The sequence below is a fragment of the Cottoperca gobio genome, chromosome 2, assembly GCF_900634415.1.
Source record: "Cottoperca gobio chromosome 2, fCotGob3.1, whole genome shotgun sequence".
NCBI classification, from domain to species: Eukaryota; Metazoa; Chordata; class Actinopteri; order Perciformes; family Bovichtidae; genus Cottoperca; species Cottoperca gobio.
In genome coordinates, this window is record NC_041356.1 from 12,440,752 (window position 1) to 12,464,336 (window position 23,585).

General features: G+C 43.2%; 1 protein-coding gene across 1 annotated transcript in view; it reads left to right on the forward strand.

Annotated features, from left to right (window-relative positions):
• The first annotated feature begins 30 nt into the window (after nucleotides 1–30).
• The window catches only part of ptprnb (protein tyrosine phosphatase receptor type Nb), a 27,474-nt gene continuing 3,919 nt past the window's right edge, over nucleotides 31–23,585 (forward strand). Inside the window, 23 exon segments of the mRNA XM_029446000.1 lie at nucleotides 31–523; nucleotides 8,124–8,174; nucleotides 11,917–12,027; nucleotides 14,690–14,792; nucleotides 14,915–15,077; nucleotides 15,406–15,829; nucleotides 16,242–16,385; nucleotides 16,715–16,749; nucleotides 16,902–17,039; nucleotides 17,042–17,091; nucleotides 18,034–18,052; nucleotides 18,054–18,121; nucleotides 18,675–18,754; nucleotides 18,866–18,930; nucleotides 20,191–20,403; nucleotides 21,104–21,182; nucleotides 21,185–21,300; nucleotides 21,302–21,376; nucleotides 21,565–21,712; nucleotides 21,829–21,902; nucleotides 22,078–22,166; nucleotides 22,371–22,491; nucleotides 22,561–22,727. Of these exon segments, the coding sequence (XP_029301860.1) occupies nucleotides 445–523; nucleotides 8,124–8,174; nucleotides 11,917–12,027; nucleotides 14,690–14,792; nucleotides 14,915–15,077; nucleotides 15,406–15,829; nucleotides 16,242–16,385; nucleotides 16,715–16,749; nucleotides 16,902–17,039; nucleotides 17,042–17,091; nucleotides 18,034–18,052; nucleotides 18,054–18,121; nucleotides 18,675–18,754; nucleotides 18,866–18,930; nucleotides 20,191–20,403; nucleotides 21,104–21,182; nucleotides 21,185–21,300; nucleotides 21,302–21,376; nucleotides 21,565–21,712; nucleotides 21,829–21,902; nucleotides 22,078–22,166; nucleotides 22,371–22,491; nucleotides 22,561–22,727 (2,612 nt within the window). The 5' untranslated portion in view covers nucleotides 31–444.

Consider the following 23,585-nt stretch of genomic DNA (forward strand, 5'->3'; position numbering starts at 1 on the left):
CTTAATAACTTAATGATCTTTACCTTTACTACGAGAGATGAACAGCAATAAAATATACTTTTACTTGTGGTACTTTGAGTATATTTCGATGCTAATACTTTTGTACTTTTATTTGAAAGTAACATTTTGAATGCAGGACTTTTACTTGTAACAGTATTTCTACTCTAGTGTTACTACTTTTACTTCTTCCACTATTGACATTATTCTACTAAAGTATTTCTTGCAGTGTGGCGCCTCCGGTGGCCCTGGTTTTCCAAACATCCCTCACTCTTCCTCTCTCTCTCACACACACACTTCCTCTCCATCAGCCCTGTGCAGCAGCAGCAGCAGCAGCAGCGCAGCAGCAGCAGCAGCAGCAGCCTCTCCTCAGAGATGGAGAGCTGGTAGAAGTGCAGCAGCAGCGGCCGCTCTCCCCTCCTCGCTCCGGTGCATATTGGATGTACCATGAGGTCTCCGCGGCTCTGGGCAGCTCTTTGCCTCCTCCTCACCACCTCCTGCCGGCTCTGCGCGGCAGCCCGACACGGTAAGACGCTTCTGATCCAACAGCTCTGATGGAGACGGATGCACTTCCCTGGTAATGAACTCGCTGCGTGCAGGGCGGCGCGTAAATCACGATGGCTGTTCCTATAGTAACCACTTAGCCGCGTGTTTGGAGAAACCTTCTCGCACTTAAAGTGACTGTTTTAGCTTCTTTATGTTATGCAATCTACAGTTTTTACTATGATACGTTGGTTGTATTTCTCTACAATGCTTTAAGTTGCTCGAGCTTCCTATATGTTGTGTTGATCCGTTTGGATATAATATTTCTATAATAGGGAGTTTTATTTTGGCGTTACATCCCAGTACAGGTTATTTCCATTTATACTTATTTGTGCAGCAAATATAGACATAAAGATCAATGTAACCTGCAGGACTTCATCTTGTATGTGTTGCATGTTTACACTGGCGCTAAATTGCGTCACGGACTCAAACAGCACGAGAGGCAGAGACCTGCTGAGACATGGAGCCAGAGAGACAGCTGCTCGGTTTGGTTTTGAGGCTGTATGGAGCCATAAAAAGATCATATAACAGAGGAGATATGGACACACTGGAGAGGGCCTACAGTGGCCCTGTGTATAATGTTAAATGTCTACAATACATGTATCAGTATTAATAGATAACGAGTCAGAATATTATCATGATTGCAGAGGAAGTCCACAAAGCTTAATAACACTCACACAAGTAACACGACTGCAGGAAGATTACAGGAAATGTAGTGTTTTAATTAAGTGGAGACACTACAGGATGTGAAGTCTGGATGAAGCAGGTTCAGAGTGTTTCATGTTGTTCACATGTCAAAGGTTTGTACAGACTTCTGGATCTGTCTTTGTATCACTCCATAAATCACTAACTCCTGTCAACACACAGAACTCTGTGCATCTCCTGCATGTAGTGAGTGTAGCGTGTATAACATGAGCTGTGAGTGACATGTGAACAAAGCCCTCTGCACAAAGCTTCAGAATATAGAGAGGAATGAAAGTGGAAAGTTTGGTGTATGTAAGTGCTGCTGAAGTGGAGACTTCTGCTGAAGAGTGTGAGAAAAAGCTCCTTTAGAGAAAAGCTCCTTTAAAGATATGTATTGTAACATTCATACATGTTGTACACACTACAGGTGAACAGAGTCATACATGTTGTACACACTACAGGTGAACAGAGTCATACATGTTGTACACACTACAGGTGAACAGAGTCATACATGTTGTACACACTACAGGTGAACAGAGTCATACATGTTGTACACACTACAGGTGAACAGAGTCATACATGTTGTACACACTACAGGTGAACAGGGTCATACATGTTGTACACACTACAGGTGAACAGAGTCATACATGTTGTACACACTACAGGTGAACAGAGTCATACATGTTGTACACACTACAGGTGAACAGGGTCATACATGTTGTACACACTACAGGTGAACAGGGTCATACATGTTGTACACACTACAGGTGAACAGAGTCATACATGTTGTACACACTACAGGTGAACAGAGTCATACATGTTGTACACACTACAGGTGAACAGAGTCATACATGTTGTACACACTACAGGTGAACAGAGTCATACATGTTGTACACACTACAGGTGAACAGAGTCATACATGTTGTACACACTACAGGTGAACAGAGTCATACATGTTGTACACACTACAGGTGAACAGAGTCATACATGTTGTACACACTACAGGTGAACAGGGTCATACATGTTGTACACACTACAGGTGAACAGGGTCATACATGTTGTACACACTACAGGTGAACAGAGTCATACATGTTGTACACACTACAGGTGAACAGAGTCATACATGTTGTACACACTACAGGTGAACAGAGTCATACATGTTGTACACACTACAGGTGAACAGGGTCATACATGTTGTACACACTACAGGTGAACAGAGTCATACATGTTGTACACACTACAGGTGAACAGAGTCATACATGTTGTACACACTACAGGTGAACAGAGTCAAACATGTTTTACACACTACAGGTGAACAGAGTCATACATGTTGTACACACTACAGGTGAACAGAGTCAAACATGTTTTACACACTACAGGTGAACAGGGTCATACATGTTGTACACACTACAGGTGGAACAGAGTCATACATGTTGTACACACTACAGGTGAACAGAGTCATACATGTTGTACACACTACAGGTGAACAGGGTCATACATGTTGTACACACTACAGGTGAACAGGGTCATACATGTTGTACACACTACAGGTGAACAGGGTCATACATGTTGTACACACTACAGGTGAACAGGGTCATACATGTTGTACACACTACAGGTGAACAGAGTCATACATGTTGTACACACTACAGGTGAACAGAGTCATACATGTTGTACACACTACAGGTGAACAGAGTCATACATGTTGTACACACTACAGGTGAACAGAGTCATACATGTTGTACACACTACAGGTGAACAGAGTCATACATGTTGTACACACTACAGGTGAACAGAGTCATACATGTTGTACACACTACAGGTGAACAGGGTCAAACATGTAACTAACAGATATCATGAAGCTTCCCCACTTCATGACTCACATCAACACAGTTTATATTACAAGTGTTTAATATGTATATGAGGCGTGATGTAATGTAGCTGTGGAGAGTTTACATCTACACACACAGTTACAAACACACACTCCTAAATGTGTCCAAAGTACTGCTGTACTGTAAGTTAGCTTCAGTATTTCCTTCACTCTGGAGATGTTGCAGTGACTCGGCTGAACACAGATAAAATACTGTAGCATCAAAACACGATAGAAAACCATCAAAGGAAACCAGTGAATGCAAAGCTACCCAATTTTACTTCAGACCTAAGGCTTGGGGGCCCTAACCCTGATAAATAAGATCATAGATACGTTACAGAACATTAATTGACTCACTTTAAAATCTTAATATCCTGAATATATTTGAGAGGCAGTTTGATTACAAGATCAAAGCTCTGACACTGATCCTACAGGTTCATTGAAATGCGTTTGTTTGTAATGAGTTGTGGTTGTGTAGTGGGCTTTAATACATATGTTGTCACGATGGTATGCACTCCAAAAACAGGAATTAAAGCGGCTTTAAACGGCGTGTTTGCAGTATGTCCTGCAGTTAGACCATTTGTGTTTACTGCGCAGTTTCAAAGGAGAAATACAGAAAATAGATTTGTGATACCAAACGATGACAGAAAACGTTATGAAACGATTAATTCCCGCAGGAATATTACCGCAACATAATAGGACGTCACAGCTCTGACTCATTACTGACCTCTCAGCGCTGTCTGCTCACACTTACAACAATGGCTTCCTGTCGCCTTGATGCTTAAGCACAGCTCAGTGTTTCAGCACCACGGACAGCAACCAGCCGAGCGATTCAGCACCACGGAGAGCGAACAGAGAATACTAAATCCTCTGTAAATACCATTAGAAAAGGGATAATATTATAGTTAATAGCCACTTTATAATACCTAATGGTGTCTCTGTGTGCAGACATAGTGTGCATGTTTTAGGGTACTGCTGTGACGTTACAGCCTCATTAATGTGGCTACCTTTGATAGATCAGAGGATTCTAATTGACTGGATAGATGATTGCTTTGTCACCACCTGCAGCCCCGAGTGGGTGAGTTAAAGTATCAAGACCACTTTAAAGGCCAGACTGAGACAAATCCAAGTCTGTGCAGCTTCGAGGTCGATGGGGGTCCAGATGAGGGTCCAGAGCAAATCCAAGTCAAGAATGAGACTTGAAATACTGCCTGTAGTGAACTCCAGTCAGAGTGATTAGTGCGAGTCTGTAAAAAGGAAAAGTTTAAAGGTTAGCTGATCGGAGGAGGGTTATGACCTCGCCGTCTCTGCTGCCACTCAGCTGCACACCACGCAGGTTTTATTCTGCTCCGCCCTGGCTGACTCATCCCACCTTCAACATCCTCTGTCAGCCCGCAGATCAGAGGACGCGCTCACACAGCTGCAGCCACAAATGCCAGCAGCACCATTATGAAAATGACTGGATTCAATCTGGCACGCACTTAACGGACGATAAAAGCGATGATGGGATGACGGGAGGCAGTTTTCTTAATGTAACCTACACATATTAGTTCAGCTGTCACACACATAGCCACAGTCTGAATGGAAGTGATATTCTTTCCAAAATGTTTACCGACGTATTAGATCATAAACTCCACGGTATTTTTAAAGACTCACTCACTTGTATTCCCTCTCTTTGGTTATTGAGATGCTGGTGTCCAAACAGGGCGTGATGATGAGCTTATATGATTTGTGATGACACAAACCTTGCGTTTACGTATTTTACCCTTAAAGATGTTAGGAAACATATTCAGGCTGTTATTGTGCACGCTGTACGGCCCACACAGAGCCACACCTTTGCAGGAAACAAAATGGAGCTGGAGCTGGTGCCGTCTCTAACCTCAGACAGACGGTGACGACTCTCTCTCTAATTAGTTTCAGCTGGAGAACGATGTTTGTGAGAGCAAAGCTGGAGGAGTTTCCCCTGAGAAACGTAAACCTGCTGCTGGCTGGAAACTCCGAGTTGAGTCATTTTCATGTTTCTTCTGGTGAAATTGAATCAAACAGCTTATTGCCGAGTTTCTATGACTCCCTTTTCAGTGCTGCTGAATCAACTTTACCGCACAAAGATCCCTCGCTCTCACTCGCTTTGTCTCCTAAACGATGCTTTAATGTGTTCTTTTCTTAAAACAAGTGAACACATTGACAACAACAACAATCTACAGCAGTCAAATGCAACAGACGCATCAATGCAGCCGTAACATTAACGCACTTGTGAGTACTTTTAGGTTTTAGGACTTTTAATTAAAGGGACAGTTCACAGATAATATCTCCACTCACACCACTACACATATTTATATATTGTTACAGTATTGTATTCTACTGCACAGTGTTTCATTTGACTTTTATATGTATATATTTGACTTATTCCTGCGTTTTACTCGCACCATTATGTCTCTTGCACCATTTTATTGAACTATTTACGCTGTAGCTTTTCTAAAATGACAATAAAGCTTTTGAAGATGAATAAATAGCATTACATCATTCTGCTCATTAGATACTCAACACTTCTAGTTAGTCGTAATATTGTGACAGTGACGGGCCGTCTGCAGGTTTAACAAGAGGACGATGTGGGAGAGAGAGCAGAGGAGGAGAGGGGGGGGAGGAGGGGAGGAGGAGGAGAGGGGATGAGGGGAGGAGGGGAGGAGGAGAGGGGGATGAGGGGAGGAGGAGAGAGAGGAGGAGAGGGGGGGATGAGGGGAGGAGGAGAGAGGAGGAGGAGAGGGGGATGAGGGGAGGAGGAGAGAGGAGGAGGAGAGGGGGATGAGGAGAGGGGGATGAGAGGGGGGATGAGGGGGAGGAGGAGAGAGGAGGAGGAGAGGGGGGGATGAGGGAAGGAAGAGAGAGGAGGAGGAGAGGGGGATGAGGGGGGGGAGGATGAGAGAGGAGGAGGAGAGGGGGGGGATGAGGAGGAGAGAGGAGGAGGAGAGAGGAGGAGGAGAGAGGGGAGGATGAGGGGAGGAGGAGAGAGGAGGAGGAGGGAGGGGGATGAGGGGAGGAGGAGAGGGGGGGGGATGAGGGGAAGGAGGAGAGGGGATGAGGAGAGACGAGGGGGGGATGAGGAGAGACGAGAGGAGGAGAGATGAGGAGAGAGGAGGAGGAGAGAGGAGGAGGAGAGGGGGGGATGAGGGGAGGAGGAGAGAGGAGGAGGAGAGGGGGAGGAGGAGAGAGGAGGAGGAGAGGGGGGGATGAGGGAAGGAGGAGAGGGGGATGAGGAGAGAACGAGGGGGGGATGAGGAGATACGAGGAGGAGAGAGATGATGGAGAGAGGAGGAGGAGAGGGGGATGAGGGGAGAGGAGGGAGAGAGGAGGAGGAGAGAGGATGAGGAGAGACGAGGAGGAGAGGGGGGGGATGAGGGGAGGAGGAGAGACGAGGAAATGCAAGGAGGAGAGGAGGGGATGAGAGGCGAGGATGGGATGAGGAGGGGAGGGGAGGTGAGGAGGGGATGAGGAGGGGAGGAGAGAGGATGAGGAGAGACGAGGAGGAGAGGACAGGAGGAGAAGCGAGGAGGAGAGGGATGAGGAGAGACGAGGAGGAGGAGGACAGGAAGAGAAGCGAGGAGGGAGAGGAGAGGAGGAAAGGACAGGAGGAGAAGCGAGGAGGAGAGGAGAGGAGGAGAGGACAGGAGGAGAAGCGAGGAGGAGAGGAGGAGAAGCGAGGAGGAGAGGACAGGAGGAAGAGCGAGGAGGAGAGGAGAGAAGGAGAAGGAGGAGGAGAGGAGAGGAGAGGAGGAGAAGAAGCGAGGGAGGAGAGGAGAGGAGGAGAGGAGAGGAGGAGAAGCGAGGAGGAGAGGAGAGGAGAGGAGGAGAGGAGGAGAGGAGGAGAAGCGAGGAGGGGAGAAGAGAGCGAGGAGGAGAAGTGAGGAGGAGAGGACAGGAGGAAGAAGCGAGGAGGAGAAGTGAGGAGGAGAGGACAGGAGGAGAAGTGAGGAGGAGAGAGGACAGGAGGAGAAGCGAGGAGGAGAGGAGAGGAGGAGAGGACAGGAGGAGAAGCGAGGAGGAGAGGAGAGGAGGAGAGGACAGCAGGAGAAGCGAGGAGGAGAGGAGAGGAGGAGAGGACAGCAGGAGAAGCGAGGAGGAGGAGAGAGGTTAGGGACGGAGAGATGAGATGGGAGGGATGTGTGGGTGGAGAAGAGAGGACAGAGATTAGTCATCATGTGGAGTTTGGACGGAGGGGGCGACGGCGGATGGAGAATGGTTCTATGTTAAGCAGCTTCTCCTCCTTCAGTGGAGATTCCCTCTCTGATAGCTGCTGCACAGTTTGTGCCGTTATGTAGTCAATACGCTGAAACACCGTCACTGACGGCCACACTGCAACAGAAGAATCACATCAAGGGCCTTAAATGTTTATTGACAAGCTTTTATTTAATGAAAATGATTCTATGGTGGCATGTCCCATATACTCTCCTAACATACAATGTGGTCCAAATGAAGCCTCAAAAAGGTCAACTGCATCACTCTGGCAGCGATACTCTTTAACACAGAATTAAAAATGGGAATTAAAGTCTATTTAATCAGCTGAAATGTGCAGGTTGTACTGCGGGACGAGGCGTCCAGGAGGGTGAACAATACACCTGAGAACATAAACACTTAATGAAAACACAACGCAAACAGGAGAACATGAACAGAACATCTGCTGCTGATTAGACCTGGGAGAAGGTCACCTGTAACACACACACACACACACGTATATTCCCATCACTTAGCAACACAACATTGACACAGAAAGTCATTTGTGTCCCATAATAAACTTAATTTGAATGAGATTTTAAAAACTAATGTTTTACAGCAATAAAGGTTTCATAAGATGACAACGCTCTTAGCTTGAAATATATGCTCGTTAATCGCACTCATTAATACACCAGAAGAAGAAATACTTTTATTTATTACATTTCTAGGAACACTGTTGTTTGTGGTGAATTTGCAGCCTCTCACCGAATGAATGTTTCTCAATGTTAATGTTCTGTATTTCTTGTTTGTCTGTCTACAGGTTGTTTGTTTGAAAAGAAACTGTGTCCGAGAGATCAGCTGTGCAGCGATGGTGAGCACTGGAGTTTTACTTTTCCATCACAAACTGTCTCAGTCCAGAGTTTGATTCCAACGCGTGAAGAAGACGACACCGAAACAGAGTTCAACCTTGTTGCATTCACATCATTTATTATGCCACCACCATATAAAACTTCTGGTTAGCCGGAGGGCCTTCGTTATTTCAATAACAGCGCTCAGCTTTGATTTAGCATCATCACCAACTTTTAAAAGATCCTCCAGCACAAGGACACAGATGCGGCTCATTTATTTCGACAGAGAAAGCTTTGATAGGTGCAGCAGTGCTCGTACCCGACGTGTGCTTCATAAGATATGCAAACATTACGTTACGTTAGACATACGCGAATATGGAATACAGTACGTGAATACTTACCTACGTAAATACAGCAGGTGCAGCAGTGCTTTGAGTTGAATGCTAATGATGAATGCATGTAAAGAGGAATGTCATTAGTCTTGCAGGTCATAAAACAACAAAACAAAAGTTACATACATCACTTTAATTAAAGGTTCAGTTCACCCAAATCACTAAAAAGCCTATGTTCCTTTTGTATGATCATTTCTTTCTTTTGAAAGAGACACAGAGAGTTGAGTACATGCAGAGCACTTCCACACATTATCAGACTGAAAATGTATGAGGCCAACATTTGGACATGTAAGCATCCTGGTCTAAAATTCACAAACATAATAGAAAAGAACAAACGTGACATCTTCATTCCTCTCTAGTATATTCCAGTGCGACAGTATATGAAGTACAAGAAAACAAAACTGATCTGAGAGATAAAAAGTGAGAAAACAAGGAAAATGTTTCAGTTTTATTTGCCGGTGAATGGAAACAGCAACATGACCTTTCAAAATAAATGTCCTGGTTACTCTTCATAGTCCACAGACTTCATACATTTTAATGGAGACTTTTAATAGGGAAAGGTACAATCTGTAATGCAACACGCATTATATCTATTATAGTACGTACACTTCTCTCTTTTCACACATTCGTGAAGCCAAATGAAAACTTTCAGATACCTCATCTGGGAGGCTGACATTGACACTTTCTTCCCCAGGGGGAAGCTTGTATTCACAGCACCCTGAATGTAGCGTGACGAGAATAGTAAATCGACCAATAGTGAACAATCCCAGCAGCCTCCGGTTGCAGAGACACGCTTCAGGAAGCTGTGACGTGTCTTCTGTCCATCAAACAGTCACGGCTCAGCCTGCCTTTAACAGTGCTGTCTATAATCCCTCAGTGTGTTTCCTTCCTGCCTGTTCAAACATGGTTAGGATGTCATTACAAGAGCGTGCACGTGTGTGAGCGTGCACCTGTGTGTCTCAGCCTTCAGGGACAGCTGAATTATTGATGGCGGTATGTTTTTTGTATACGCGGTGAGGATGTTTTGTTCTTCTTTTAGGGAACATGAGCGGCATTCATAGTGAGGTCTCACAGCGTGTGTTTGATGATGCTTTCAGGAAGTGCATGTGCTGAAATGCAAGAATGAGAATCTGTGTTACACCTCTGGATATTTGAGTAAAATGTATTGAATTAAAGAGTGTTTAGGTAGAATAAACTTAGTTCCAGACTGGGTTCAAAAACAATAAATGTTTTAGTCTAAAACATCTGTAGCCTGTGTTGAAACACATTCCAGACCGTAATAAAGAAACTATAGATCTTATGTCTCGAGACGTCTGTAATCTGTTAAAACACAACTAAATAAATACATTCCAGACTGCATTTAACAAACGACCTATTTTGCTTCTTTAAACATCTGAAATCTGTTCTCTAGCAGCAGATGTAAGTACTACATTTCGTCGTGTGTTGAGTCTGAGTCCTCATTTGAGCGTTGGAGTGTGTGTGTGAGTGTGTGTGTGAGTGTGTGTGTGATTGTGCTGAAATGTGAGTGTGTGGAAAATGATTAGTTTGTCTAGGAGATTCGTCACACTAGCAGAAAGGTGGTAAGAGCGACATAAAGATGGGATACGGAGTGAAAGAGACAAAAGAGAGAAAGACGAGCGAGAGTGCAACGTAAACAAGGTCTTCCTCCGTCAGCCGCTCTCTGCCAATCGCAGACGTCCTCGCCGTCTCTATGACAACACTGACATCACTTGCCTGACGACCGTGTATCTCCCTTGTGTGTGTGTGTGTGTGTTTGATGAAAGGAGGGAGACAGAGGTGATGACTCACCACAGTTCACACACACACACACACACACACACACAAGGTTGAGTGTGTATTTGCAGGCTTGTGTACACGTTTGTAAATGTACTCTATTTTCTGTTATTATTTGAAGACACTTCATTGAATGTGTGTGTGTGTGTGTGCGCACTTGTATATGTGGTTTGTGTACATAAGTCTCTACCTGCATATTTGTACATTCTGGCCATATGTCTGTGTATTCTTCTTGCTCTGCTTGTTCCTTCAGTGACCGTCAGCTCTGTGTTGGTTTGAGTAAAATAATTAAGCTGCTATTTTAGTCTAAAAAGAGAATCAGATCTCAAAATGTGAACCTGGTTTTAATAGCATATATTTGGGCATATATGTCAGTGTGTTTTCACCTGCAACACGCTGGTGTACGTTGATATAAGGTAAGGTATAAGTAGTATTCGTTAAGAGCAGGCGGTGTTACGCTGGTGTGCGTTGTTGAACGCTGATGTTTTGAGCAAGTTCAAAATTACAGGACGTGTGCTTCATAAGATATGCAGACGTTACGTTACGTTAGACATACGTGAATACGGAATACGTACGTGAATACTTACCTACGTAAATATAGTACGTGAATACTTACCTACGTAAATATAGTACGTGAATACTTACTTACGTAAATATAGTACGTGAATACTTACCTACGTAAATATAGTACGTGAATACTTACGTAAATATAGTACGTGAATACTTACCTACGTAAATATAGTACGTGAATACTTACCTACGTAAATATAGTACGTGAATACTTACCTACGTAAATATAGTACGTGAATACTTACGTAAATATAGTACGTGAATACTTACCTACGTAAATATAGTACGTGAATACTTACCTACGTAAATATAGTATGTGAATACTTACGTAAATATAGTACGTGAATACTTACCTACGTAAATATAGTACGTGAATACTTACTTACGTAAATATAGTACGTGAATACTTACCTACGTAAATATAGTACGTGAATACTTACGTGAATATAGTACGTAAATACCTACGTGAATACTTACCTACCATTTTAGCCGTTCTCCAGCATCAGCATGACGTGAACCAGATGGCACTTTTCCAGCTCCGTTGTCCAGACGCTCCGATACGTTTTAAATAAGTAAGTGATACGCTATCAATGTTTGACTTGCGTATAATAATTTGTTATGTATTTGTTATGTATACGTCAGCTACAACACCGCTGTGGAAAAGTTGGATATATTTAGTTACATATTTAATATCATACATAATTTTCATATACGGCGGCATGTTTGTGCCGTACGGAGCTGTGTGTCAGGGCCGTGTGTCGGCGTGTTCGGCGTGTCGCCTGCGTCCTTCAAACGATCACAACTTACCCTTAATTTATATCAACGTATTGCCGATATTTCGTATGCGCAGGTATACGCTTCTGTCATACGGATATGTGTGACACGGCCTTAAGCAAAGAAACCAGAGTTGAAACTGTTTGAAGTCTCCATTTTTAGGTTCCCTTCAGCTTATGAATGAGACGTCCTCAATAACATAAAGTAACGGACTTGTTGGTCTCTTCCTGTGCAGACGGTTTGTTCGGACAGTGCCAGGCTCTTCACCAGGAGCCCGTCCAGTACCAGGTGTCTGTACCCGTCCTGCACAAACTGCAGGAAGTCCTCAAAGACCTGATGGTGCAAGGTGAGTCTCTTTTACAGGGACACGAGAAGCTTCAGGAGAAATAGGCTTTAACAGGATCCTTAAAAAGTCTTAAAACGTCTTAAGTTTAGTTTTAAAATGTTTTCTGTTTTATTTTACAGATGTTTTCTATCCCACAACAATGACGATTTCTGCAACGTCCAATACCTATTTGTTTGTACGTTAAATAGCATCTGTGCTGCCTTATGGGGGATGTTAAACTATCGAACCATAGGCTGAACATTATCGTATTATATTAATTAGACTAACTATCTTTATGACACGCCGACAAATCAGGTTTCTTTTGGTTGTTCTTTTAAAGCAATCTGACGTAGCTATGATGCGTGGACGGGGGTGTGTGTCCATATACTACTTAAAGCAACCACTTATATTACTTAACGCAACTACTTATACTACATAAAGCAACTACTTAAAGCAACCACTTATACTACTTAAAGCAACTACGTATACTACTTAAAGCAGCTACTTATACTACTTAAAGCAACCACTTATACTACTTAAAGCAACCACTTATACTACTTAAAGCAACTACTTATACTACTTAAAGCAACCATTATACTACTTAAAGCAACTACTTAAAGCAACTACGTATACTACTTAAAGCAACTACTTATACTACTTAAAGCAAACTACGTACTTAAAGCAACTACGTATACTTAAAGCAACTACGTATACTACTTAAAGCAACTACTAGGCACTCGTGACTACTTAAAGCAACTACTTATACCTACGTAAGCAACTACGTATACTACTTAAGGCAACTACTTATACTACTTAAAGCAACTATTTATACTACTTAGCACCTTACTACTTAAGCACAACTTACTACTTAAGCACTACTTAAAGCAACTACTTATACTACTTAAAGCAACTAACTTATACTACTTAAAAGTCAACCACTTATACTACTTAAAGCAAACTTACTTATACTCCTTAAAGCAACTTAGTTATACTACTTAAAGCAACTACTTATACTACTTAAAGCAACTACTTTATACTACTTAAAGCAACTACTTATACTACTTAAAGCAACTACTTATACTACTTAAGCAACTACTTATACTACTTAAAGCAACTCTTATACTACTTAAAGCAACTACTTATACTACTTAAAGCAACTACTTATACTACTTAAAGCAACTACTTATACTACTTAAGCAACTACTGATACTACTTAAGCACTATTTATACTACTTAAGCAACTACTTATACTACTTAAAGCAACTACTTATACTACTTAAAGCAACTACTTATACTACTTAAAGCAACTACTTATACTACTTAAAGCAACTACTTATACTACTTAAAGCAACTATTTATACTACTTAAAGCAACTACTTATACTACTTAAAGCAACTATTATACTACTTAAAGCAACTACTTATACTACTTAAAGCAACTACTTATACTACTTAAAGCAACTACTTATACTACTTAAAGCAACTACTTATACTACTTAAAGCAACTACTTAAAGCAACTACGTATACTACTTAAAGCAACTACTTATACTACTTAAAGCAACTACTTATACTACTTAAAGCAACTACGTATACTACTTAAAGCAACTACTTATACTACTTAAAGCAACTACTTATACTACTTAAAGCAACTACTTATACTACTTAAAGCAACTACTTATACTACTTAAAGCAACTACTTATACTACTTAAAGCAACTACTTATACTACTTAAAGCAACTATTTATACTACTTAAAGCAACTATTTATACTACTTAAAGCAACTATTTATACTACTTAAAGCAACTTAAAGCAACTACTTTATACTACTTAAAGCAACTATTTATACTACTTAAAGCAACTATTTATACTACTTAAAGCAACTATTTATACTACTTAAAGCAACTATTATACTACTTAAAGCAACTATTAACTAAGCAACTAACTTATACTACTTTAAAGCAACTACTTATACTACTTAAAGCAACTATTTATACTACTTAAAGCAACTATTTATACTACTTAAAGCAACTTAAAGCAACTATTTATACTACTTAAAGCAACTATTTATACTACTTAAAGCAACTATTTATACTACTTAAAGCAACTACTTATACTACTTAAAGCAACTACTTATACTACTTAAAGCAACTACTTATACTACTTAAAGCAACTACTTATACTACTTAAAGCAACTACTTATACTACTTAAAGCAACTACTTATACTACTTAAAGCAACTACTTATACTACTTAAAGCAACTATTTATACTACTTAAAGCAACTACTTATACTACTTAAAGCAACTATTTATACTACTTAAAGCAACCACTTATACTACTTAAAGCAACTATTTATACTACTTAAAGCAACTATTTATACTACTTAAAGCAACACAAAATGATCAAATTGCTGGACATTATGGCACTTTTGGTTTTGAGCATTGTTGATTGTATATTGTGTATAATTGTCGGACATGTGGCAGCCCTGATAGAACCCAATCCTAATTCAAATGCAATAAAGCTCAATAATGATGTGTACTGTAGTCTTTTCCTTTTAGAGGTATTAAAAAGGTCTTAAAAAGCATTATATTTCTAATAAACAATGTGCTGATACCCTGTTTAACTTCTGCTCACCAGCTTAACAAGTAAGTATAAAAGTTATTGCTGACATTTCGCCCTGCGTAGGTCTGACCTGGAAGGACGACGTTACCCAGGCGATCATCGGCCGGGAGCTGAGCCGCGTTCCCACTGTCGGATCCTCCAAACTTCACGAGACGTCGCCAAAAGTGTAAGAAAACCTGCAGGAAGGAAAATGTTGATAAATGATGACGAAGTAAAAATGGGAGAACACAGGAACTTGACAAATACAGATTTAGAAAAGTGTTTCTTTATTGAAGCCTTTTCTCCCAGGTTGTCCAGACTGCCGGGCCCCGGGCAGCGGAGGGTCCAGGGGCCCGAGGATCCGGCCGACCCTGAGATGATGCAGCAGTACGTGGACTACATGATCCTCGACCCCTCCCGATCCTCCGTCCACATGCAGACACCCCTGCTGGACCCTTACACCTACCACCAGGTGGGGAAATTATACAGGCACAAATATGAAATAAGAAATAATAATAAAATAATACTTTACTATAATACAGTTACACAACGGGAGATCTCTGCTGATCACGGGAACTTATATCTCTCCGGAGTGATTATTTATCACAGTACCAGATGTATAATTTACCAATGATATACTACATCCAATGGTCTGCATGTGATAGAACATTAAATGAATTTATTTAAACTCTTATTGTTTGCATCGTCTGTTTGCTTAAGTAGATCTGCACAAGCTTGTGAAAAACCCTAACCCATGATGTTGAGGTAATAAAACACAAGTTGTATTTGTGTTGTTGCAGCAGCAGTACGGCTACCAGGAGGAAGAGGAGCGCTCCCTCAACTCTCTGGACGATAATCCATCCTTCCCGCTCCTCGCCTCCCCCTCTCGCTCCAGATCCAGAGGAAACCCTCTGGACAGAGACCGGCAGCTTCTCCAAGACCTGCTGTCCTTTTACCTCAGCTCCCCTTCTTCCTCCTCTTCCTCCTCTTCCTCCCCTGTGCAGTCCCTCTCCCGCCACAGAGGGGCGGTAGCAGCAGCAGCAGGATTTCCCTCTGCTCTATCCTCCTCATCCTCCTCCTCATCCTCCTTCTTCCCGGAGCTGGACTTCCCGCTGGACTACGGCGAGGACTACGTTTCCCAGGTGGCTCAGCTCAGCAAGCAGCAGCAGCAGCAGGCGGAGAAGAAGGCGCAGGAAGAGTACGACGCGCTGTCAGGACTGGATGGTGAGCGAGGAGAGGAAATTCAGATATGACACAGAAAGAAATACAACATTCAACAAGTGTGAATCTGAAAAGTTCAGACATGCAGAGCATCGACTGTGTGTACATGTACTTTTGCTATTCACAGACACATATTGTACTTCACTACATTAATGTAATAGCTTTGCAGATTCAGACTAAAAGTACAAAATATAATCCAGAACTATATTATGATATTATTATATCGTAAACAAAGTGTATTTTGACGCTAAAACATTTGTGACATGCAGGACTTTTACTTGTAACTTGAGTATTTCTTCCACCACATGTTAAATGTAGAATCTGTCAACTGTTGAGTAAAAAGCCTCTGACATGTGGAGATAAAGAAGAACGTCTCACACAATGGAAAGTATTTCACTGCGCCTGTATTTTGTAGAGCGCTCCCTGCAGAGGCTGGCTCTGCTGCTCGATCACTACGGCCTGGACATGAAGGATTTGTCCCCCGAGCAGAGAGACAACCTGCCGGCCGCGCTGAAGCATCTGCAGCTGGAGAGCTCCTACGCCCACAAACAGACCAAAGGTCGGTCTGCGCAGAGGCCTCTTCGTTTAACCAACATCAGATGCACAAATGCACAAATGCACACAAACAAGATGACTGACGTGAATACAAGTGCTTAAAATCAGCCGCTCTTTCTGTCTGATGGTTGTTGTATATATATATGTATATATATATGTATAGACTTGTACAGTTTTACATTTTTAATCGCCTTTTTTGTGCACACTCCTGATCTTGCAACTGTTATCACAATGGTATTTGGTATTTGGGTCTTAGATAACCATCAGGTGTCTAAATACATATAAATGTCTCGCAGTATTGACGATTATATTGTGTTTTTGTTTCCTATTCAGATAAATATGGGAACAATGCTGCCACAGGAAAGAAGGTGAGCTTATCAGTTATTTCTTGTAAAAAGATATAAGCTGTAAAAACAAAAGTATGAAGTGGCAGAAGAGAGAAATACTTGTTTACTTTCCACCACTAAAACATTTCAACATGTTCTTTCATTGATTGTGTTTATTTATCTTTATCCAGCAGGTCACAGAAGGGTCAATGGCGTACAAGATGGCCGCCGCCGAGGCTCCACCCTCCACCAACAAGCCCCCCAAACCACAAGGAGCCCAGAAAGATTCGCCTCCCACTGTAGCAGCTAACCAGGACAAACCGAGGAAGGGTGTGAAGCAGCGGCGAAGGCGGAGGAGTTCGGCTACATCGTCACCAACCAGAGGTAGAACACGCTCAGGGACTGTTGTCTTCATGTTGTGTGTGTGTGTATGTGTGTGTGGTGGGGGCATGGAGGTGGAAGGAGTCCTTCACTAATGTAGACGTAGCAGAAGTTATAGAATCCTCTGAAGCTGTAGTCGAGTAGGGAATAAGGAAAGTTGCAAAGAAGCAAGGACATTAAAAGGAAGGAGGAAAGAATGAGAGCAAAAAGAAAGAAGCGTGTAGGAACGACGGAAGGAGGAGGATACAGGAGGGAGAGTATAGAAAAGAGAGGGGGGGAAGAGAGGATGGAGAAAGGGAGGATACAGGAGGGAGAGTATAGAAAAGAGAGGGGGGGAAGAGAGGATGGAGAAAGGGAGGATACAGGAGGGAGAGTATAGAAAAGAGAGGGGGGGAAGAGAGGATGGAGAAAGGGAGGATACAGGAGGGAGAGTATAGAAAAGAGAGGGGGGGAAGAGAGGATGGAGGAAAGGGAGGATACAGGAGGGAGAGTATAGAAAAGAGAGGGGGGGGAAGAGAGGATGGAGAAAGGGAGGATACAGGAGGGAGAGTATAGAAAAGAGAGGGGGGAAGAAAGGATGGAGAAAGGGAGAGGATACAGGAGGGAGAGTATAGAAAAGAGAGGGGGGGAAGAGAGGATGGAGAAAGGGAGGATACAGGAGGGAGAGTATAGAAAAGAGAGGGGGGGAAGAGAGGATGGAAGAAAGGAGGATACAGGAGGGAGAGTATAGAAAAGAGAGGGGGGAAGAAAGGATGGAGAAAGGGAAGAAAGGAAGTCGAGGATGAGAGAAAAAGGAAAGGTGAGAATTAAGAGGAAAGGAAGGAAAGAGAGGACGAAAGAAAGCCTTCAAAATAAAAGAGTAAAGTAAGTGTTACTTTCCACCTCTGTGAGTGTAAATGTGTGTGTTTACGTGTGTGTGTGAATGTGTGCGTTTTGTCACCGCAGCCCTCTCAGTATGAACGACGGGGGTGACACTGTTGGAGCTGCTGTCAGAGAGGACCGGTCTCTCCACCGGCTCCTTCATCAACATCAGGTAGGACCAAGGACACGGTCACAAGAACAGTAAGACCCCCACCTGCTGGCCTGAAGCCTCTGGATCCTCCGTTTGTGAACTCATCCGCTGGATCGCTTGATTTGCATTTTGTGGGATTAACGTAAAGCTTCGCCCCAGAGCTGATTTTGGAACCTGACCTGCAAAGTGTTGATTCACTGCTTTCATTCTGCTTTTCCTTTTTCCTGCTTGGTCTCATCTTTTCACCTTACACTGACCTCTGACCTCTGACCTTTGACCTAGAACTTAGAGCATAAATCAAGTCTTGTTTGTCTGTAATTCTTTATGCAAGTGCCAACAATTCCTCCTGGAGTCCACAGACAATACTAATGCAATGATCTGCAATGTATTACAGCTAAACTCAAAAGAATACTTTATTGTGCTGGTCGGACACAAATAATATATATGTTGGTTGTAATGTATTACTGTGACAGCTTTAGTTACTTTACAAATGAAGTACTGCTACTTAGTACTGGAGTAAATGTATTCAGCACTGTGTATAACTCCCCTTTGGATCTGCTCTTGTGCTCTGCAGTGTTGTCGGACCTGCGATCACCTTCAGGATCAAACCCAACTCCGAGAACCTGACGGCCGGCGATGTGGCAGAGAAAGCCGGTGCGTGTTTTAACACTTTCCCACGCAGCGCAACAAGTACTCCAGCTTTGAGGCAGCAGGCACACTTTATGTACTTTTTCAAATACTTTCTATTACGTTTTATTTCTGCAGTTGCAGAGAAGAACTTCCTGGAGTCTGAGACGGGCCTGAAGGTGCTGCAGAGCGGCGTTGGAGAGGTGGGTGCTTGTGTTTGACGCCTGGAAAGGTTGTCCGAGAAGAAGAAAGGTTTCATGCTGAGGAGCAGAGAAGGGGATGAACAGAGGGACAAGACTTTAATACTGTGCTGCATTTAAAACTTTACTACACGTATGAGCATCAAAACAAAGTACCAGAAGGAAAAGTACTCTTTATGCAGAATGGCCCATTTCAGAATAAAGTACATCGTTCAATAATAATGATTATCACTTTAATGTTGCAGCTGGTAAAGGTAGATCTTATTGTTACTTTATATACTACTTAAAGCTTAATGCAAATATATATATATATTATATTATATATTGTATTAATAATGTGACTCTGTAAAGTAACTAAATCTGTTAAATAAATGTAGAGAACTAGAAGTAACTAAGTACTTGTCCACCAACAACAACAACATAATCTGGAAAGACGTTCTATACACTTTTATTTTGAAAGTCAGTCCTGGAAGTCCAGTTAGTTTAAAGTCAGTGTAACTTGACACTCGATGTTTCGGACTGGGTCCATGTGAGCAGGACGTCAGGAAACGAAACATACAAACTCATTAACACTTTGTTATTATTATTATTATTATTATTAATGCACAGTTTATTAGTTGAGCAGTTAATTCTGAAGTCATATTTATGACTCTTGTATTATGACTTGTATCCCATGAAAGAAGTCTAATAAAGATTAATCATTTATAGTGACATGTATGTACTTAAAGTGCTGATGTAATGTTTCTACAATAGTCTTAATATAAGCCCCTTGTGTTTGTAGCCAGTTTATACATTTGATCTGTTCTTACAGACATTCTAAGACACTTCTAAAAACATAAAGCAGTGAACACATCTGGTCGTCCATTTTCTTTCTGTTCCTCTCTCTCACACACACTGAACCCCATTGGGGCCCCTTTAAAATAGCAGGTGAAGTACCCTTTCTGCCCCCCCCACCTTCAACTTTAATGTCTTTGATACCACACACACACACACACACACACACACACACACTAAGAGAGAGAGAGCGCCTCACATTCCTGAGGCCCACGGAGAGGAAGGAGGAGATCTTGAAAGGTCAACGGAGACAATTCATCCAAGGAGGGGTCGGGGGGGAAAGGAATGGACGGAGGATAGTTGTGGGAGAACGGGAGGAGAGGAGAAGTGAACTAGAGAGCAGGGAAGGAAAGTAAAGTGAGGCCCAGGTTCCTGCCGAGTTAATCCTTCATCAAGTTATTTCATGTCCTCTTTCTGTCTTCCCCACAGAGGAATGATGGGAAGGCGTTGCCCCTGGCGACCCGAGTGCAGCCCCACAGCTCCCGCTGGGTGTTCGCCACGCTGGTGGCCATGGCGTGCATCGGCAGCATCCTGGTGGCGGCCATGACCATCGCCTGCCTGCGTCACCACGCCCACCGGCTGGCAGCCAAGAAGCTCGGCCTGGGACCGGAGGGGGGCAGTTTCACCCACCAGGAGTACCAGGTGAGGAGAGAGAAGCTACAAAGATGTCTTCAGCTTCATGCGCTTCATTCAAAAGTCGTGTTGAATTCATTAATGTAAAAAGTATATATGTCAAATCATATTGTTTAAAAATAATTTACCAAATGCCTCCTGCATAAAAGAAAGCGTGTAAAATGTTAAACTTCATTCAGAGTGGCATCAAAAAATATAATAATATAATATATAAACATTGTCCCTGCAGCAAACATTATAACACCTCAATAATGAATTAATAATAAGAAATGTAACATAAACACAGAAAAAGCACATTAGATGTATTTGTAAATATAGATAGAATATATATATATATAGAGAGAGGAGGAGAGAGAGAGGAGATAGAGAGGAGAGAGAGAGAGAGAGAGAAGAGAGAGAGAAGAGAGAGAGAGAGAGAGAGAGAGAGGAGAGCGAGGGAGAGAGGAAGAGAGAGAGAGATATAATATATATATATATATATAGATATATATATAGATATATCTATATATATATATATATATATTATATATATATATATTATATATATATATATATATAATATATATATATATATATATATATATATATATATATATATATATAATATATATAGAAGATATAAAAGAGATATTTATATTTAGCGACTTGCAATAAGTCTTTAAACTGTAAAAGTGATGAAGCAGTGACGCATGCATAACTGGCTCACCAGGACCTGTGTCGCCAGCACATGGCCTCCAAAGGCGCCTTCGGACGCTTGGAAGCTGCTGCGCTCGGCGCCGTGGGGGGGAGCGAGCGGAGGGGGAGGAGGGTGCTGGCGTCGGAGCAGGGGCAGCCGGAGGCACCGACTCGAGGGTGAGCAGCGTGTCGTCCCAGTTCAGCGACGGAGCCCAGCCCAGTCCGAGCTCCCCACAGCAGCACGCCGTCATGGTGCGAGGAGCCGGCCCAGGCCAACATGGACATCTCCACCGGCCACATGATACTGGTCAGTACGCATGGTGACATGGACACCTGAGGTTTGACCGTGTAATACTGTACGTTTTATTTATACAGCATAATAATGTCTGTACGAACATGTAGAGGTGGAAGAAGTACTGACATCATTTACTGAAGTAGAAGTAGTAACACCACGCTGTAGAAATAGAAGAGATAGAAGATGCTAACGTCCCTCAGGCCTACATGGAGGACCACCTGAGGAACAAGGACCGTCTGATGAAGGAGTGGGAGGCTCTGTGTTCCTACCAGGCCGAGCCCAGCGCCGTCTCTGTGGCGCAGAGCGACGCCAACGCCAAGAAGAACCGCTGCCCCGACTCTGTACCCTGTGAGTCCAAAACACCAACTATGTCGTTATGGGAGAAATGTCTCTGAAGTGCACGACACATGTAGAATATGAACACAACGGGGTGTTGAGGGTTAAATGTCACTGCTGTCCTTCAGATGACCACTCAAGGGTGAAGCTGAAGGCAGAGATCAACCCTTCACGCTCCGACTACATCAACGCCAGCACCATAGTAAGTATGTAACTCTCTAACGGTCACCATGGTAACCTCTAACGCTTAGAGAAACTGTATTACAGTAGTGTCGTGTATGATAGATATGATGGAGCAGTGGAGCTGTCACCGTCAGCTGGTTTCTATTGTACCTGATTGTGACCTTTGCCCCTGTATAACCTTTCGCCCCCATCAGATTGAGCACGACCCCCGGATGCCGGCCTACATCGCCACCCAAGGCCCCCTGTCACACACCATCTCTGACTTCTGGCAGGTCAGTAACCAGTGACCGTCACCGCTTCACCACATGGCATGATAATAGAGAGTGTGGCATTAGTGGCGTGGTTGGAAAGATCCCAGTTAAGGAGTAAACTGTAAAGCAGTGGTCCCCAACCACCGGTCCCCCCCACACTTTGAAGGCTGGTCCGTGAACATATTGTCTTACATGAAACACGCAGGGAGCGGTTTGTAATAATGACCTGTGTGTAGATGGTGTTGGGAGAACGGCTGCACTGTGATCGTGATGATGAGCGCTCTGGTGGAGGACGGAGAGAAACAGTGTGACCGCTACTGGCCTGACGAGGGCTCGTCCCTCTACCACATCTACGAGGTGAGAGCAGGGGGTGTGAGTGGGGGTGTGAGAGAGGAAGGACATGCCTGATTTGTTATTTTCCTCCAGGTGAACTTGGTGTCAGAGCACATCTGGTGTAACGACTTCTTGGTGCGCAGCTTCTACCTGAAGAACGTGCAGACGCAGGAGACCAGGACGCTCACTCAGTTCCACTTCCTCAGCTGGCCGGCGCAGGGCATCCCCACATCCACACGCCCGCTGCTGGACTTCCGCAGGTACCGCTGCTACCTTCACATATAAAGAACACTTCTTTCATAAAGAGCACAGGTCTCTCAGTACAGGAGGAAGAACTCTAAATGTAATGTGGGGACGGGGAAGAAGCTCATAATTCAGATGTGAGTAATGTGACAGAAGAAGAAAAGGATTTTGTTTATCACGACTCATTCGACATGGGAGCAACACCGAGGCCCTGGTAACACTCCCCTCCTGCACCCCCGCCCCGCCCCCCCCTCCTCTCTTCCCGTCCTCCCCCTTCCCTTCCCGTCCTCCCTCCTCCCTTCCCGTCCTCCCTCCTCCCTGTGCGATGGAGGTCAGCGGGGGCCATTGGTTTGATTGTGAACATATCTGTCTGTGTCATTCTTGTGGTTTGCAGCTAGTAGTCTGGGTCAAGTTGCATAGTCACAAAATGATCATGGACTGATATTGGCTGCAGCAGGAGGTCCATCGTGGAGAACCCCTTTAAAACTACCTGTCTGTCTGTCTGTCTGTCTGTCTGTGTGTTGTGTCTGTGTGTCTGTGTGTCTGTGTGTCTGTCTGTGTGTCTGTGTGTCTGTCTCTGTCTGTCTGTGTGTGTGTCTGTCTGTCTGTCTGTGTGTGTCTCTGTGTGTGTGTGTGTGTGTGTGGTGTGTTGTCTGTTGTCGTCTGTATGTCTGTGTGTCTGATCTGTCGGTCTGGTCTGTGTGTCTGGATGTCTGTCTGTGTGTGTGTGTCTCTGTGTGTGTGTGGGTGTGTGTGTGATGTCTGTGTGTTGTGTCTGTGTGGGGGTATGTCGTCTGTGTGTGTGTGTGTTTCTTTAGATGCATGATTAAATATAGAATCCACATGAAAGATGAATATTGAAACTGATGTTATAT